This window comes from Carassius carassius, chromosome 40, assembly GCF_963082965.1.
Source record: "Carassius carassius chromosome 40, fCarCar2.1, whole genome shotgun sequence".
Lineage (NCBI taxonomy): Eukaryota > Metazoa > Chordata > Actinopteri > Cypriniformes > Cyprinidae > Carassius > Carassius carassius.
The window spans coordinates 6,276,511-6,296,754 of NC_081794.1; the positions used below are offsets into that span (position 1 = coordinate 6,276,511).

Sequence of the window (20,244 nt, forward strand, 5' to 3'; positions counted from 1 at the left end):
CTTCCAGCGCTCTACAAATGCTTTTCACAGAGATGACGCATTCAGAGGATGATTCATTGTGCGGAAAGCTGGAATGACATGAAGAAAGATACCATAATAATGCTATTATAGTATTAATGGTGACGTCTCCTAACATCGGCATAAATATCAGCGCAATTAACCACTGCGGCGGTGGGAAAATGCAAAAAATTAATGCAGAAACAGCTCAGTGGCACGTAAAAGCTTTTGTTGAGGAGCGGACTATGTGTGCGCTCCTGTTGCTATGGCAATACTACATACGTGACGTGTGTGAAAAAAGCTTGTTGCTGGGGTAATACAAGTGTATGCGCTGATTGTGTCTTTCATATGGGTTTGTGTCATTTCAAGCGGTGTGTTGTTGAGGACATTTATTAAGTGCAGTTACAGTGAGTAATTCTTTACGTTGTGGATTAAATCATTCAGGGAGTTCTGTGTATAAATACGCATTCTAAAACGGTAGCTGTCTGTGTGTGAAAGTGTGTAAGTGCATGGGGGAGGGTGGCTGAGCCGTGTGTATGTGTGTGATATATGTTTCTTCATTAAAACAGAGTACGCCAGTGTGATGTATGCTCTGTTTTGTGGAAAAGTATCCGTTAATTCAATTTCTCACAAATGTTAGAGCATTATAGGGTGCTGGGATATTGTGATGTGCAGCGGAGAAGAGAAATCACAGGTATCTATGCATGCTTCATATGCAGGTTGTAAAAACAATCCCACCACTCAACATAGAGTGCGTAACCCTAAAGGGCTGTTCACACTGACAGCAAATTGCAGCCATAAAGCAACTAAAAGACATTTTTTTTTAATGAAAGTTGATGATCTGAGGTGAAATAAGGAACTGGCCATCAAGCATAGAACATACTGCCAGCTGTTTATTCATTGAAGAATCACAGGTGCTCCAGGTTCTCGGTCTTTATTAGTTGTTTGTTTAACAGTTCTGTCTAACAATTGACCCAATCCCGCTCAGTAATGTGGCCCACAGAGAGTAATGAGTGCAAGTCACAAGCGTGTAGTCGTCTCTTCCAGTAACGCACACCATAACAGCACTCCTGTTTTCTGTTTCGCTCTCACTCTCGCCAACTGACCTCACACACAGAGCCTCAATTGTTGCGATTATGCCAAACAGATTCCTGGGCTCCAGCCCCTCCTCTGTCCATCCCTGGATCAGGCTGCACTGTGGAAAAAATCCGTGAAGGAGAAAAGAGGCCAAGACAGGATGTGAGCAAGCCAGCTCATCACACTCCAGCAAGCAAACAAGTTCCCAAGCACTTCAGAGGTCAGACTTTGGATTTTTGAAAAGGAGCAGGATTTTAGTTTTCACAACGTGATGTGTTGGAATGCGTCAGGGTCCCATGAGAGTCACAGATGCAAAGATTGAGGAATATTCATTTTGAGCACATTTCTTGGCTCTGAGTGGCACTGTAGAGATGAAGAAATACCTGCCTGTTTCCTCTCGACATGCTGTGGTGTGCAAAAGGTTGAGTGGGAGTGTGAGAGTGTCCTGTCCATGACTGTAGCGCCATAACCTCACTTTCCCCTGGGACTGAAACACACTCATGCTCTTTACTGAGCTGCATTGTGGTCAAATGGCAAGCTTTAAAGCAGCAACCTAATTACAAAGGATTCTCTTATGCTGATATGAAATACTCGACATAGATGGCAACATGCACATGCACCACACAAATAGTGTGACATTAGAAAATGGCTTTCAACCAACTGCTGTCGGAGTTTCTCTTTATATTTTTGATCCGCCATTACAAGCTCTAAAGCATCTAGCACTACCTCGGCTAAAGATTTTTCTGGTCAACTAGTAGTAGTTCATTTTAAGCATTAGTCGACTAATCACACATTTATTAATAAACCATTTAAATGTTTATAATAAGCCTTTAATTACCTACATAGCCTAATAAGCACTCAAGCACATGCATAAAGCTTGCCACAGCGCATGGTCAGAAGTAATGATTATTAATGTGTCAGGGAAAAACAATAAGGAGGCTGCATTAATATTGAAAAAATTTATTGATAAACTAAAGCTTTCTTTGTTCTTTTTTCTCGGTGACACTGACTTGTCATCTCCACAGTAGTGGATGCGCCTGTATGCATGTTTCATATGGATTACATAATAAGAGAATATTTGTTTTCCATTTGAATTGGTTCATTTGAAAGTAGACATTTTGCACTCTATTTTCTGAGTTTCTTAGTTTCACGCTCAAGTTCACGGAGACTGAGACGGCAGAAAGCGCATCCTGTTTGCTTTTATTATTTTACAAAAGCACAATGTTTCGTTGTTATTGTGAGTACACAAATAAATGTAGAGTTTTTACAGATTCGAAAGATGTATTACTCTTATCTGTATGACCAAAAATTCCAAACTCCGCACAGACACTTCAATAGCACACATTTCTCTAGGTTAACATCACATTAAGCGGCCATGTAAAATATATGCAGAATTCACAAAACAAGGACCCACTTTTAAATTTATCACAATTTCCCCACATGCTACGCCCAGGTTTTGGTTCAGGGGGAGAGAGCATTTGATAATTTGCTGGCAGATGGCTTTTCATTATCCGTTGAGCAGGATGGAGGTGAGCCCGCAACAGTGGGGATAAAACATGTCATGAATATGAATCCAGCAGTGGAGAGCATCTCCCCCCATCTGTCATGTGTGTTTGTTTTCAAAGCCTCTCTCTCTGCGGCTGTGTGTTTTATCTAACCTAGATTAATTAAGTTGTTTATTAAAGTGGCTTAGCACAGAACAATAAAAGAGGCTGTTTTGTTGTCATTAGTGATCTGAGCATGAAGCGCTCATGGAGACAAACTCATGTAGCTGACCAGTTTGTATACCCATCCACACACCAGGATGTTGTACTAAAGGGAACATACTCAGATGGTGGGGAATACTAGCAACAGATTTCGAGGAGCGCACGTTAACCTGAGTGTTTTCAACCAGAAAATCCACCTTGGAAGCCAAAATTTTTAAGGACATGGCCACACAGGCAAAGATGTGAGATGGGTCACCTTTTAGATTAGTGTAAACGCAGCCTAATGTAACTCCAAAATACTGCAAGCAAATGAGATGGAGACGCACTCACCTGATAGGGCTGATAGGCCCCTTCATCTGTTAGAAAGTCCAGATGTCTGTCAGAGAAGAACTCGATGGCTGTGATGGACCCTAACACTGTCTTCCCCACCAGGGGCTTGAATGTCTGTAAAGACAGAAAACACTCTGGTTAGTCAATGATCTGGGCGTCGGAAGCTAAAACAAACAAGTGTGTCATGCTTGACGGCTCAATTAGAACACAAATAACTTTGATGCATCCCTTTTCACATCCATCCAACCTAAACAGCACATAAACACATGCTCCATGTGACTAATTATTAAAGGCCTTCACATTGACCCAGTTTTATGCTGGGTAAAATAACAATTAGGGATATGCCATATCATACCATCCACCATAATACCGGTATACATTTTTACATAATAAAAAAGTTTCATATCACGATATCAATGATATAGCGAGGTGATGACGTATGGTGGATATAAGTTCCCTAGCGCATACAACACCACCACCACAAACCCAATAAGTGTGTTCGGATTGAAGCAGCGGTGAACAGACTGATCAGTGTATGACAACAAAGTATCGTGAGAGGGGTTCTAAAGCTTATTTGAGCGTACACAACCTTCAAAAATAGGCGAGGAGCATAGTTCCTCTCATCATCCTCTGAGCATCACTTTTTTTTCCTTTTATCGTCATAAATATCGTTATCGCTAATATTCTTGAAATATCATGATATAATTTTAAAAGGCTGTATCGCCCACCCCTACATTTCATGCTATTTTGAATGGGGGTCAGCACTGTATTTAAACTGGGGTTACTGTAGTTAATTTGACAGAATATAACAGAGAACTGTTTACCAACATGCCACCAATCATACACTACCTCAGTGCAAACTTCATTGAATAATGACATGATTTATACAGTCACAGAAACTTTCATGTGCTGTTTAGTTTCAGCATCTAAAGGAAGGAACGGCTAAAAATGAGGAACCGTGACTGAAATCACACCTACAGGTTTCTATTTTTTGTTTTGTTTGTTTTTTTTTGTGATTCGATTGATGTTATTATAGCAACATTGTACATATGTAAAAAAGTACACTGAGTTCTTGAAAACCCGAGTACTCAGAATGAATTGCTAACCCAGGTAAAGTATGAACAGGGTGCAAGGTTAAACATAAACAATTTCAAGCGAGAAAACCCATTTGTTTTCCTGTTCTTCCTGACAGTAAACCAATTAACAGGGTATCTGCAGAACTTTTTTAAGACATTAAGACCTTGAATGAATGGAATGAATGAAATGAATACCATATGTCCATACCAAACAAACTCATACAATCTCAAAATAAATCCTGCATCTCAGACTCAGACTCACTACTTAATTAAACAAGCTAGGGTTCACATTCAAATACAAAACGGGTAAATGCATAACACTGAATTTGTTAAATGAAGTTCTTAGTCCTTCCTGTGATGACAAGGCAGCCCAGTGAAAAGCTATAAGAGTTTAATTTAAATTAAATGTCAAAATTCATCATCTGTAGACATTCAGCAATAGCTTGGCATAAATGTGCTGTATTCACTGATTATAAATGCATATGAAACCATGAGCATACAGAACATGCAGCACTCACATTTACTAAATTAAATCAATGCATTTTAATGTTTAATAAAAAATACTTTTTAGGGACCTGTTGGCACCCTAAATTAAAGGATGCAACTCTACTCAAGCAATAGATGCATTTATGACCATGCGCCTGTGTGTGAACTAAACAGTTTGGCCTCTGAGAGTACTTTCTCATGGCACAGTAAACATCTGCAGCTTCACCTTAGATCAGAGGTCTTTCCTGAGACTCTGATTGAATTAGAAGGTTAAATTGGCACTAGTATGACTGCACAAGAGCTGGTCTGAGTGGACAGTAATTGGATTCATTACAAGCCTGGACTCACACTAGAGTACAAACCTGCAGCTGAACTTAGTATGTGTGTGCGTGAGTGAAAATGGCATGCCATCTGGTCACTGGGATGAAAGCAGGCTTCATGCTACATGCAGACACGGCAGTCATGGGACAAGCTGCACATGATCACCACCACAATCTACTCGTCATGTCTGCTGCTAGTAGGGATCATATCTACAACTGTGCTGTGCTTCTCTAAATTCTATGTACCAGGGGCTTATGGGTTTAGATATCATTTCAGTTTCTCACTTACAACATTCAAATCCTACACCTTTTTTAGTGCTGCAAGAAGTGCTGACTGAGAAATCTGTAATGTTTCCTCGTTATTAAACAAACAACCCCTAAATAACTGAACAGGCATGCTTTTTTTTTTTTTTAAGAGAGAGATAAAAAAAGACTGCAATTCATGCAAGTGTGTGCATGTGATCTTAATCTGTGCTGGACTTTTGGCTGCACAACCTAACATTTCTATTTCTATCATCAGAGGTCAGATAGACATGCCCATGTCTGGATGCCTCTAACACAGCCCTTGAGAGTGAAACGTAACCACACTGACCAACAGGAAGAGTTTTTACACCAGTAAACAGTGTAAGAGTCTAACCACCAATCTCTGAGATAGCACAGTCTAGCTGAATAATTCTGATCGTTGAGATGTGAGCTCAGACAATCTGTTTTGAGTGTCTTTCTGCCTGCATGTCTCTCACTGAACCTGATACCGCAGCAGCAGGGGAAAGACTAGCTGTGGATTTTACACTTCTAAAATAAACCTTTCATCAGCCTCACAAGCATTCAAGTGCGCTGCTACTGAATTTGACTTCTATATAGAGTACTGACCTATTTTTAAAACGGAGTTACTATTAAAAAAGATTTGCTACACATAGTTACTGTTCTGGATGCTGATTGGTTAATACAACTTTCAAGGGATATTAAAATGCAATTTACTTCTTACAAAATGGCCAGTGGGTGTGACTGAATATTTTTTTTTAAATTATCTTGTATATGCGCTACAGGTTTGTTCAGGATATATGTAATGCATGTCTACAGTAAATTAATATGTGAACCAGACTGCAAAGTTTAGGCTACTGCTTTAAGGGGTTGCAGCCATGCCACTGTGTCATTCATAATGAAGCCTAGAGTGGCCTAGAGGGACTTGTTTCTTAAAACTGTCACATTTAATAAAGCATTCTTGTTTTAAAAGTCACTGAAACATTGTGATTGATATGAATGACAACTGTGACATTCTACATTAAAATGAACAGTGCTGAGACATCTAACAAAGAGTATCTCAATTTTGTGAATCTGTGATTATTATTTACTAGAAGCAGCGTGAATTTATTAGACTTGTAGCAAAGCTTCACTGCTGTCGTGTAGTTCCTCTTTGGGGTATAGGGAGTTGAATCAAGGCTACAGTCACTTGAGCCGTTTCTAGGACAGATAAATATAGCAACAGCAGATCCACATCTCTTAAAAGAAAAACCAGGCTCTGTTGTTCTAATAAAAACATCCACACAACACAGAGCTCAGCAAGATGCACACTTAATGCAGCTGTGAGAAGGAAAATAAAAACACAAAATACAGAGTCCTCTGAGTAGCTCTGCAGGTGCAGCTGATGATGTCTCACTCAATGATTCCTCAATTTAAAATCTGGTCGACCTTTGGTAGCAATCGGACTATAGTCGAAATTAAGAAATTAAGCAAAATTAAACATTAAACACTACCACAAATGCAGAGTTTTGCAGTTTACGCCCAGAGGATTTCATCAGAAACGAGACATCACCCATGTGACACCTTCACACGCAAACACAGACAAACAGAGAGATGTAGAAGCACTTCCTTGAGCGACTGCAATTGGGTCACATCTGCCACTTGTCATTAGGGAGTTACCTCTCATCACAATCATGCTGCCAAACAGAATAATTGCCGAGTGTCTCTAGAATACACCTGAGTGGATCCAAGATACACGCAAACGACTGCAGCTGCACACACGGAAACACACAACACTTGTATCTCTTTCCCTCTGCAAGAACAAACAAAGGCCAATGAAAGGAGGAGCTCTTTCAGAGAAAGCACAGGGCGGCTGTGTGCAGACAAAGCTTCTCCAAAACACAGTCCTCAGCTGGGCGCTACGCAGCGGGCCGTAATTCAGCTATAAATATTTGATAAGGCTGAGTGCACTGAAATATGCGGCAGAACCGTGAGCGGGGTTCATGCATAGCCAAGTGTGCTGGAGGCTGAGACGCTCCAGGATGACACTATATGATGAAGGTCACGGAGGAACACCGACTGCACTTAACACATACGCGTGCAGGATCTCCCAGCTGAGCAGTCATTAACAGTAATGGACAGTCGCTCAGTCTTTCTTTGAACAAATAAATACATCTCTCTCTTGTCTCTTTTGTATGCACTCAAGTCCTGAGCAAATCAACAAAATCGATGGGCTGCAAATTTCTCACAATCTGTAAAAACAGTCACAATTAAGAAGTGTTATTAATACAGTTCTTGTATGTTCAAAATGCAAGTATGCTGCTTACTCCCCATTTATCTTATGTATCCTGCCTACTATTTTGCACCTACTAAAAGTGTTACAGGAGCTTGCTATGTAGTTTACTTTACTACAGTATGTAGCATAGAAAGGCATTTTTATTTAAAAAACAATTTTGCATGAAAATACACACTAATTCTTTAATTTGATGTACAGCAGTAATTTAGTAGACTGCTTAAATCACCACAAGCACTCTTCGCAATAACGTTACAACCACAAATAACATCACATTCCCAGTTTGTATATGAACAGGCCTGAGCTTGCATGAAACACCCATTGTGGCTTGTTGGTAACATTTGGGCAACTCAGCATTATGACATCATACTGAGAACTGAGACCTTTAGTGAAGTTAGCTGTCAGTCATGTCCTGAGGTGTCTGTAACCCCTCATCTGCTCAGAGGGCAGTAGACTGCTCCCATTATCAATGACTAAGCTGTCTACACTGCAAGTGTGAGATGAACACATTGACACGGATCTGTTGCATCATATATCTCGCAGACAGTGTTTTTGTTTCTCCAGCAGAGTTCTTGCTGTGGAGGAACACGCCATCTCCAATGTTCCATAAACACCCAGAGTGTTTGCAGAGGGCTAGTTTCCCCCAGGATGTCTCAATCACAAGTTACTAATTCAGTTCTCAGGCTATGTTCAAAATGCACTGCAAGTGTGCTGCCTCTGTGCCTATTAAAATGCCACAACCTCACTAGTTTATTTTACTATGTGGCACTCAAAGTTATTGAGTACTGACATGGTTTAGCATGATCATCAGAACAAAACATACAAAAATAAAATAATAATAATGTAAAACTGTGACTAGCTTTATTTGCCAGTCTATAAATGGAAAGTTAATTTTTACTGCACATTTTGGTATTTCGTTCATAGATATTTGATACTGTGATTTGTTAACTCTAAGAACGCATGCTGCTACGAGTCCTACTGCAGTATGACATTGCAAACATGCCCAGAGACAGTAAGCGAGCCATATTCCAAGTAATTTTGCAGTACACAAGATTTATAACCTCACTGCAGAACTTCATCCCCCATAAAACAGTGAAACTGAGCAGAAGGTTGGGACACCCGGCCAAGCTGGCTCTAACGAGGAACTTTAGTTCATTGGCCACTTCCTGTCTGTGTTTCTAAGAAGAGGCACAAAGATGTGTCCTGCTCCAAAAAATGCGGCACATTCCCTCTGCAGTCCTGAGAAAAGCCAGACTCATGAGAAACCACCACACACTGCAGAGAAAAACACATCCCAACCGGAGGAACGGTACTTTCCCCTGACACATCCCCCTTCACATGTCACAATAACTGAAACCCAACCAACATTCCCTTATAACATCCAATAACAGAGAAACGACATTAAATAATTTCAAGTGATCTGAACAACAGTAGCCTGATCAAAACAAAGATATACAGCAATAATATACAGGAAACACACAAATAATACCCTCATATTGTTCCAAACCAATATGAATATTTGATTTGAACAAGGTTTAAAAAGACATTTTGAAGAAAGGAGACGGAACAACTTTTAAGCTGCTCTTTTCCATACAACAAAAAAAGAAAGAATACTAACAATGACATTGTATTTTTATTAGCTAACTTTAAAAACAATTAATAAATAATAGAACAAATGTATTGCTCATTGTTGGTTCTTGCATTAACTTATGCTAACTAATGGAACCTTATTGTCACGTGTTAAATCATCATGAAATAGTTCTTCTGAAGCTATATGTACTCCTTATGTAGGAAAAGACACAATGGGCCACTTTTTGGTTCATTTTGCCCCACTTGTGTCTTGATATTTCCTTTCTACCTTCCTTATAGGGAAAGGAGCACTCAAAACTAGGGGTGTAACGATTCACTCGTTTTCTCAATGCATCGATTACAAACCCTGTCGATTCATATGCATTGATCTTGAAACATGATTTTTGAATCGTGAATCGCCGATCTTGGACAGTAATCGATTCAAAATGCTAAGAATCGAATTAATCCCGATTTCTATAGCGATTCAATGCTTTCAAAATGTATACACATTAAATTACTACACGCATGAATTAATGGAGACCTTGAAAAGTGTGATCACATGAAAAAATGATCACATGAAAAGTGAATCGTGCCTCTTATCTGTCCTTCACAGGCGCTCCACTGTTTACCGCCTGAGACTGTCACAGGATTGCGCTCGCACTCCGTTCGTCTCTGACGCAGCTGACGTGTGATCTATAGGACTCGTGAAGTAGTTTTACTTTTCTGTAGTTTGTCAATGGCTCTCTGCATCTTACCGACGGAGTTACCGGAGCCGTCGACAGCTGTATTTATTGCATGGACGGAGCAGAAATGTAAGTGTCTAAATCATACGCACAGATCCATTGAATGATAAATGTTTTTAAACAATGCGGATGAACCGAATATACGAAGGAAACTTTTAAAATTAACCACAGCATTAACAACGACCTTGAAATAAGAGCGCAAGATTTATCTGATAATATGCATGAAGCGTTTGTTTCATTAGCAAACAGACTGGCGCGTTTTCTCTCAGAATCATTTGCTGATGGAGAGGAAAAGTTAAATAGAGATGAAGACGTTTTCACACTGAAAGAGAAGCGATCTCGCTCTCATAGACGTGCCAGGCTATATCTGCAGCTAAACTGAATAAAAGCAGAATGAACTGATGAAAACCACAAACAATTTATGAATGATGCAGTGCTAATTGACATTTATTACAGTACAGAAACTATAAAGTATATTTTCTACCTTATTCTGTGCAGAAAAATTAAATAATTGCTAATTAAATGTAGCCTAGTATATAAAACAATCATAAAATTGCCATTAGGAAAAAAATATCGATTACAAATGATTGATTATTGTCCAGCAGTGTATTTGATTTATTACAGCTAATTAAAAGTAATTAAAAAAGAAAATAATTCCTTGTAAAAAAAAATAAAAATAATAATAATTATTATTATTATATAGGCTACATACATAAAATGATTGTATTTGACATTTCTGTCACTTCTGAAATTATGGCTATGCCCCCGGTGTGACAAAATGTTAGCTTATACATAATACTCTTTAAGCTCTTTTTTAAAAACTTGGCTTACATACATTTTTACGTATGCCATGTCGCATCATTAAACTTTCATTTAACAATGGACAAAAGTTTTTTTTTTTTTTTTTAACCTATGGTTCTCTAACCATAAATGCTACTGTAATTTGCCCCCTGACTAAGCATTTAAATAATTTAGTAGAAGCATTTAAATAATCCCATGAATGCACTTAAAGAATGCAGAATCGAATCGTTATAATCGAATCGAATCAAATTTAATTGTGAATCGAATTGAATTGAATCGTTCTAAATTTGCAAAAATCGTTCTTGAATCGAATCGAAAACCTATGAATCGTAATCGAATCGAATCGCTGCCTTGCCAAAGATTCACAGCCCTACTCAAAACGTTGCATTCTTTTGTTCTACGGGTTATAAAGTGGTTTGGAACAAAATGTTTTCAGGTAAATGACGATCAATTCTGTTTTTGGATTAACTGTCCCTTTACAATGACTGTTCTGCAAAACCTTAACTTAACATACTCCCTTTACATTCCTTGTATGGAAAAAGAGCACTAAGGATATTCCTTAAAACACCGCCTTTTGTATTCCACAGAAGAAATACAGTCATACAGGTCTGGCACAAAATAATGTTGAGTAAACGTTGACCATTTTCATTTTTCAGTGAACTATCCCTTTAAAATGACTGTTCTGCAACAAGACTGTCTCTCGTCCTCTCTCTCTCTCTCTCTCTCTCACTCTCTCTTGGATACGAGAGGCATAATTAGAAACAGCCGCACTATGCACAGTGCTGCATTGAAGGAGCTGTTTGCTAAATGGGTCATAGTGCAACCCTGCCCTTCCTCCCTCAAACCCACACATGCATACACCGTTGCAGGCAGTAAACTTCTCAGTATATCAAGCAGATTAAATGCCCCTCCAGACTTCGCTCCATAGAGGGAGAACATGATGATATGATCAGCTTACTTTGCTGGAATGAATGGACAGGCCTTTCAAAACACAAGACACTTCTGCCTGCTATCACCCTAACCGACACTAGACGACCCTGTTCCAACACCCACCCAAAAACAGGCACACCATCCATCCCTGTCTCAAATAAACTGGGGCTTTCCGCACAGCTGCAGTTCTGTCCGACACCCACCGTCTGTCTGGGCCGCTCACATGTCATCTGTGCCATTGATTTAATAAGCGAACAAGCAGAAAAAATCCCCAGCAACTTTAAATCTCAGTTCCGCTGGCCAAATATATGCACAGGTCTGTTCTTGATAGTTTTTTGCGTGCTTGTGGCTTTTGCATGGCTCCAAAAAGCACTCATGCTTTCAACCAGTTAAGTTAGCGCCCTGTAGCTGTAGACACAATAACATGACTGACTTCACCACACAAGCAGACGGTTGATAAACATCCTGTTAGACGAAGACGTGAACAGTCCAACCCGCCCTCATGTAACCGGCTCAGCATTAGACATCTACCTTTAAGTATTTAGCTTGTACGATATCAAAGGTGTAAAGCATGGCATATTTATGGAAACAAGATATTGTTTACCTCTTCGCTGGTCTTGAGGATACACCCAAGCCAAAGGTGGAGCCCAGTCGGTGGACACGCGCCACTCAAGTTAAAGAAACTCAAGATGAGCGAGAGAAAAAGAGGAAGAACAAAAAACAAACAAGCACAAGTTTCTCTCAAAGGCGACTTGTGGTCTTTAAAAGAAGAGGTGTGCTTTGAAATGAGACCTTCCCTTCTTAGACGCTGGCCACATGTCAGACATTTTATGTGGCTGACAGGAAACACAGAATGAGAGAAAAGCCTCCGCTGCCGCAGAGCTCAAAGAAATGGGGCGAGGAGGACAAAAAAAGTGAGGCGGACCGTTTGTTCACTCGCTCGCTCCCTCTTCCGCTCGTCTCTCTGTATCCGAGTGTCAGACTGTTAGCGAGTCTGTGATCAGTGGTGCCAGAGAACAAGTCCGATCCCTCCGATAAACGATGTCTCTCGGCCTGCCTGAGTCTGGAACTGGGTCAGGCTGCCTGCTTCCTCCAGAGCCCAGTTACACAAGCGGTGTCACACACACACACACACACACACACACACACACACACGCTCCGCCACTGCAGCGATCAGGAAGCTCCTGAGAGCCACGTACTGAAAGAACAAGCTCACACAGGCTGCTATTGTATTTTCCCCCTCGTCATGTTTTTTTTGGTTTGCTGTTGCACAGTTTTTCAGTGGTTGTTTGTGTTGTGAGCAAATCAGTGTTGCACGGTTGAGAGTGAAATGAAAGAATCTGAGAGAAAGAGAGAGAGAGAGAGAGAGAGAGAGAGAGAGAGAGAGAGAGAGAGAGAGAGAGAGAGAGAGAGAGAGAGAGAGAGGAAAACAGAGGGTGGGGGGTGCCATGGAGGCGAGTGTAAACCATGAAAAGGGCGTTGCTATGTACAGTGTAACTAATCTCCCACCATCACAGGTGGTGGAGCCGCCCCACAGTATGACTCACCCTGATGAGCAGGCCGCTGGTACGCGAGCACACACACACACACACACACACACACACACACAAAGAATTAAAGGGATAGGTCACCCAAGAAAAATTTTAATTCTTTCACCTTTATTCATCTTCATGTCATTCCAAACTCATAAGAATTGTGTGTGAATCTTTGAAACACAAATTTAGATATTTTTAAAAAACCTTAATAGATTTCTATCACACATGTATAGGGAACATTAAATCTGGTAAACACAGAAGCTCAAACATGCGCGTGTGATTCGCAGGAACCAAGGGTAGTTCTAGTAAATGATGTACGCATGAGCTTTGATGTTTAACATATGTGATGCACTCCATGTATGTGTGTCAATCATTGTTTATGTATCTAAACAGAGGCCTAAATTAAATCTGTTGTTCATCATGTAAAACAAATGGCAGAATTTTTCTTTTGGGATTAAACTTTTTTTCTAATGGCTTTCTGTGGATACATGTAAGCAGATCTTTTGTTAGAAGTCTTTGCTTTATATTTAGCCCTCTAATAAAATTTTCACTTACATATTTAAACTTTCTGAATATCAGGAAGTCATGAAAGAACAAAAAAAAATCACTATCACGGTATCACTGAGATCAAATCTTGCACAATACATCTTGGCGTGCTATAGACCTTATGCATCAGAGAAACAAGTGTGCAGCCATCTTTAGAATTCTGTCTTTGAACTTACAATTTTCTGGTAGCTCTACTTACTGTAGAGCTAACAAAAGGTATCATGTGCACTGTAATGTTTGAAGCGGATGTCATAACTGTCACTAGATCAGTAAGAATACAAACAGAAGACACAGAGCACAGCGCTAAAAGTGGCAGAGCTACATAAGGTCTATATAAGAAATTCAGAATGAATGTAAATGAGATTTGATAAGTCTCAGTCTATTCCTTGCACAAAAATACAGCATGAAAAAAGACTGGAAATATAGCACACAACATAAATGGACTACTGTGATAGAGTGCTGTTTATTTAGGATCTATTCTCATTTTGCCAGGAAGTTCGGTGTCTTATTTTATGCTCCACAGCAAGTCAAATACAGGTTTGGGCTGAGCAGTTTTCATTTCTGGGTGAACTGTCCCTTTAAAAAGCATATAAAGCTTAGTGAGCAAGGCCATGGGCACGTTCTCTCTTCACGGGTCCAGGCAACTTTCTCAGCAGCTCTGTATTCAAATGGCCATGCTGGGCAGATATACAAGCCTGCTGAAACCCATTAGTCACCGGACGCACTTGCAGAGAGGACACAATAATCCACATAAATTAAAATGAAGGGACAGGCGTTTGGCTTGCAGGTAGGATGTCCTTGGCTCAGACGTGGTGTGTAATACAGTAGAGGATTAAAGGGAAGTGTGTGTGCCCACTGGAGCGATCAGGACACGGACAGAGAGGCAGGAGTGAGGGTGGGCTTCCTCACACTCCAGTGGCTGTGCCCACGCCAAGGGCAGGACACCATGTTCAGTCTTCTGAAGCGAAGACAGAAACTGTGAGAAAATAACACAGCTCAGTTAGCCCTACAAATACAGGCACAATTATTAAGGTAACTAATGAAAAGATTGTAAAGCAGCTTTCAAAGACAACAATGTCCATTTCTAGAGTCTCTCTTAATAAATGTATCAGGCCTTTTTTGCACAGTTCATCAGTGCACATTATTCTAAAGCAAAAAAAATATTATCTCCCACTAAACCAACTTTTCTGCCGATGTAACCAAGACTGTGGAAAATGATATTAACTAAGCCCACGGGAAATTGTAGCCCCTTTTATTTTCTGCCAGAAAACAATCTTAATTTCAATTGCTTAGAAAAGTAATAGCAGAACCATCCAATAATATTAGACACACACTTTTCACCAGTAGATCAATTAGAATGGCAATTAAATCAAAAATTAAAATTCTCTCATTAACACACCCTAATGTCACTCCAAAACCTGTATTTCCTCTATGGAACACACAGTTTTTTTTTTAAGAATGTCGGTAACCAAACATTTTTGGTAACTACTGACTCCACTCATGAAAAAAAAAAAAAAATATCATCATCAAAATATCTATTCGTTTGCGTTCCACAGATGAAATAAAGTCATTCAGGTTTGGAACATATCAGGGTGAGGAAATGATCAATGAATTTTCATTTTTAGTTGAACTATCCTTATAATAAAACCTATAAATGCTTAGCAAATGCAATTCTAAGTCATTATAAATGACTTTATAAAAGGCACAAGGACAGATATGTGCTACATAATCAGAACAAAGGGACACACACACACATCAGGAATGAAGAGCCAGTGAAGATAACAGCGTGACATTTGAAGCCGCCTGTGCTGAAAAGCAGGAAGTTGCAGGAAATGAGTATGGGTGAGTGAGTGTTCCCTCTCTCTCAGACAGCATGATAAAAGCCTGCTGGAGTCCAGAGCGTCTATGCTGCAGTGTGTACTTGGCACCCGAGCTGTCATGCTCAAAAGACCCAAAGCTCCAAAATGATCAAAGACCATTTTCGCGTGCAGAAACCTTTGGAAATTTGTGGTATTCTCTGAAATTAGGGTGAACATACGTCCTTTTTCTCCCAGACATGTCCTTTTTCTCCCAGACATGTCCTTTTTTCAGGCTAGGAATTCTAATTTGCTTAAAATGTCCAGGTTTTGGATTTGTTTTACTATTGATGTGCTCCACAGTCCTCATTTTAGATATGCGCAGCTGCATTTCTTTGACATTCTGCATTCCACAATTGGTTGATAAGGTACAAATGTACAAATCCCCAAATGCTTTTTAACAACTACTTTTCAATCATTACCTTCAGCGAGCGTAAAGCCAGATTCACATATCATATACACTCTATCATCAGATCACAGCATTCAATCAGGGTGTGGTGTTGAGTCTCAGGATTCATCCCACTTAACAATCTGAAAGGGTTTTACTCAGGCAGTACGTGTCATTGGCGTAAAAAACATTGCGAAACTTCAGGTACAATAACGTATGGATAACTCCATGTACATACCCAAATAAAAATAAAAGATTAAAACTGAAAAAAACACTTATCTCAGTAGGGAACACATTAGCCAAAGGAGTGAGTTTGTGAGCTAAATTAGCTACATTAATCATTTTTATGTTAGATGTATATTTTTAGTTGAACTATTCTTTAGTTGAACTTAAACTTAATTGTTTAAGACTCGTTAACATTAGTCACTGTGTTAGGTGTCATGAGCTAAAGTTAAGCTTAATGATTCCTAACACTAATGTTAACACCCTTTTTATGTACTTTATTTATTTTTAAGTACAATATGGTCACCTTATCTGGAAGTGATTTAAAAGTAAATGTAAAAAAAAAAAAAAAATGCATTTCAGAAATCATGCTGAACTCATTTTTTGAAGCTTAAAGTACAATCAAATGAGCCAAAATATTTTGTAAATAGACACACAAAGGATGGGGCATATTTAGAGCTTTATGATGGATAGATCTAAGATCAGTAAAGATTCTAGTCTAAACTACTGTGTTGAAAACACAGAAACAGCAGCAATAGACTCAGAGAATTAAGTGAACCGAAAAGCAGGTAAAACTCGTAAAGGTAACAGCGCAGGATTTGTATGACTGGGAAAAATGTGAAGCTTATCTAGTTCAGCCAGTAACAGGAATTTTCCCGTCATCATCACATCAACAGAAACTAGCTTGTTTGAATATTGTGAGGTTTGTGAAGCAGACATGCTTTAGCCAGCAGAATAGAAGTGATTTAACAGGTTAAATGTACTGATACCAAACTTTTGAATGATGGTGTGTATGCACACACACACGAACAAAACATAATTACAGGCTTTATGGGTTTTTGATAATTTTTCCCTATTTTCTCCAATGCAAAATAAAAGCTCCAGACACTGTGACATTTCATTTAATCGAGCGTTCCTCTTCTGTTCTGCCTGTTTTGCATAATATCTTTCACCATTCAAATTGCTCTGCTCTGATAGGGTCAGGTAGCAGCTCGGCAGCTGTGATCGCATTCATGCAATTAACGTTCCGGCAAACGCTCTGGCATAAACGCCAATTTATCTCCTGAATTTAAGGTCATGAAGATGAAATATGGTGCCAATTATGCGTCAGCCCAGAAAAGTGCTGTGTACCAAGGAGGAAGAATTTCACCAGTGAAGATTTTAATCAGCAAGCTCATATGATTCCCGATCAATAACAGAGCGTTATCTTCAGCGCAGTGAGAGCAGCTTGTGTGGATCAGGATTGGTGATGGATGGGTGAACACTCCAGGAATATCCCTTTTTCTACAGGGCCTGTTAATCTGTCTGCCAGCTGCCCAAGAGACGACACAGCAAACCTGTCTTCAGATGTCGTGACAAGGGCCTCGGCGGCATTTCACTGGCTGAAGTGTTTAGAGATATTGAGCTTCTCTATCTTGATTTTTCATTGCTCTTTTTTTATTTAGAAATGTTAACACAAATGATTTCAGAAAATGAATGTAGCATAAATCTAGGTTGGCTGTCAGTTGTCCATCCTCATCCGATGTGGCCAATGTTTCATCTTTAATGAGACGCAGCGCAGGGTGAAGAGATGAAGCGGTTATGCTGATCTGTGATGTGACTTTTTGCATGCTGCGTTCAGTTTTTAATTATAGTGTATGCTCTCTTTTAAACTAAATTATTTATAATTATTATTTTTACTTAATTTAAATAAATATTTAAGAAAAAAACGGATACTTTAAAAAGATGACGGTGGGGACGGTGTCACGGTGGGAAAGTGATGTAACCGATGTTGCCGCTTAAAACTGGTAACACCGTCAACACCGTCTATCGCGGCAAGTCTAGGATATATACGGTAAAGGAATTTTTACAAAAGAGATTTCAGTTTTAAACAGATAGTTTTCCATCTTTGTTCATGAGTCAATCCCATATCAAAGTTTTTCATCTTAAGCATGTCTTATGTCGTGATGTAAATGCAATTAAAAAAACCCTGATTCATATGCTAGTGTACTCCCAAATAAACTTGGGGCTACTGCTTGTATTTCACTTCTTTTCTCAATCATGAAGCAGCTCTTGCAATCTGTCTGTCTCCTGTTGGCAGAGGCTCAAGGAGTAGAGCAAATCTGTGATTGGTAGCGCTGGAAGCTTTGGTTGGTTTGTGACTGTCAAGAGGCCTTTGATTCCTTCTGTCTCTCTCTCTCTTTCAGCACATCACATGCACTGCAAATCATAACAAATCACACAAACATCACCACAGGCAAATTACCATTACAAGGCAATGCAAGCCATGAGTGTCCACGCCAGAGATCTGAAAGCACTGCATCACTGTGTATGAAACATTAAAACCCAAATATGCTGATTTACAAATCAACAAATATATCTATCTTCAAGAACATCATATTATAGTACATGTGTCCATTAAGCCAACAGACCAGTGTTTCTTGTCCTGTTACAATGTGATTTGAAAGTAATGAGATGAAAAGCCTGGGTTCTGTAATATAATAAAACAACAATAAATAGACAATATGTCTTTGGATATTTAATTTGCTCAGCTTCTCGGTTCTTAACACTTTTGCTTCGTCATTGACAGTACTTCATAAACTATATTTTAGGCCTAACAATTCTTTGTTATAATGCCTCACAAAACACACTAAACTAACAGACAAGCACAAGTCAACATCAATTAATCCACTTGTAGCCAACAGAATCCAAACATGAGAAAAGCATGGTCTAATAATAACATTCCCTACAGCCACATCAAATATGCTGTGATGCGTGCATGCGTATGAATATGATTGTTACATAATCAGCATGCAATGAATCCAGAAGTGTTTTAAGGAGCTTTTCAACTGTGAGAAAGGCAGTCACTAAATGCACAGTAGAGACGGCAGGACACACACTAAATTGCTTTCATGTGGTTGCTGAGAAGATATAGGCACAAATAACAGCCAATGAGCCATCTCAGTCTGTCACTGTGGACTGCTTCTAAAATAAGACACAAAGACACTATTTACACACTCGCTGCTGCTGTGACACTCCAGTGACTTATTACACAATTCACACACTCCACATCTGTTGATTGGCCTTTGAGATTTGCTCCTCAATAAAAGTTTTACACAAAGAAATAAATGATGCTGTTGAAAATTTTTTTAACATGATATTCACTCACATGAAATGCCATCAATTCCCAAAAAATCTGTGGTTTATCTGACATGGAGCGGCTTAGCTTTGACCAACACATCATTCATGATTGCTTTTGTGGAACATAAATATTAAGATTTGTCTTAAATGGGAAGTATCTAGGAAAAGAGAACTGCTGTGTTGACACAGTCTGATGTACTACTCCCCAAAAAACATTTATGGACACCAAGGAGAAACATTAACAAAGCAGTTAACCCTAAAAAAATGAAGCATCTGTCATCATTTACTCACAGTGGATTTGTTTATTAACATGCAGGTGGATTATCACTATGGAAGTCATGTTTTTCAGTGAATCACTAGTAAATAAAAACAGGATTTCCTTTTTTTGGGGGGGTGGCAGACTATCCCTTTAAGTTAAAATACATTTTTGTGTTATTTTTAGCTATTTTTGTGGCTGCAAGAATAATTAAATGGCTTTATCGATATATGCATATACATCATAGCACACACATTATGAGCTGAATGACAGAGCAGTGCAAGGTAGCAGCTGCTCTTTTCTGGAGCTCAGAGGAAGACACTGGGGCCAGACAGTTATCCCTTTGTTTCCCTGTCAACAGGCCCACTTGTTCCTCTCACGGATTGGATAGATAAAAGGGAGATTGTGGTCGCCTTGCCTCATGATATCAATTTGTGTGTGTTCTTTCAAGCTGGGTTTGTAAAAATAGCGGCGTCTTTGTGAGAGCCAGGGAAGTATTATGGATGGTTCTAATGTGAACAGGGGTGTCCGGGACTTCTAGGATTTGAACTGCACAGCTTTTAAAAGTAGTAAACAAACCGTTATGTGAGTCAACCACCGGGACTTCAACAATATTGTTTGTGGTGATTTTTAAATTCACTTTTTATTTTGCCATTTATTTTATGTAATGTAATGTTTGTAAAGACAAATAAATACAAAGGTTTAAATCCATCAAACACTGCTCCGATCTTCCACACAGTGTGAATGTCATGG

At 39.3% G+C, this 20,244-nt stretch overlaps 1 protein-coding gene across 4 annotated transcripts in view; it reads right to left on the reverse strand.

The window, feature by feature from the left end:
- jmjd1cb (jumonji domain containing 1Cb) overlaps window positions 1–20,244 on the reverse strand; it is a 127,988-nt gene that overhangs the window by 34,897 nt on the left and 72,847 nt on the right. For 3 of the 4 annotated variants that reach the window (XM_059531867.1, XM_059531866.1, XM_059531865.1), the window contains exon 3: window positions 3,111–3,224. In XM_059531867.1, the coding sequence (XP_059387850.1) occupies window positions 3,111–3,224 (114 nt within the window). Of the gene's footprint in view, window positions 1–3,110; window positions 3,225–12,172; window positions 12,694–20,244 lie in introns of those variants that run through there. The other variant, XM_059531868.1, reaches the window with a different exon arrangement.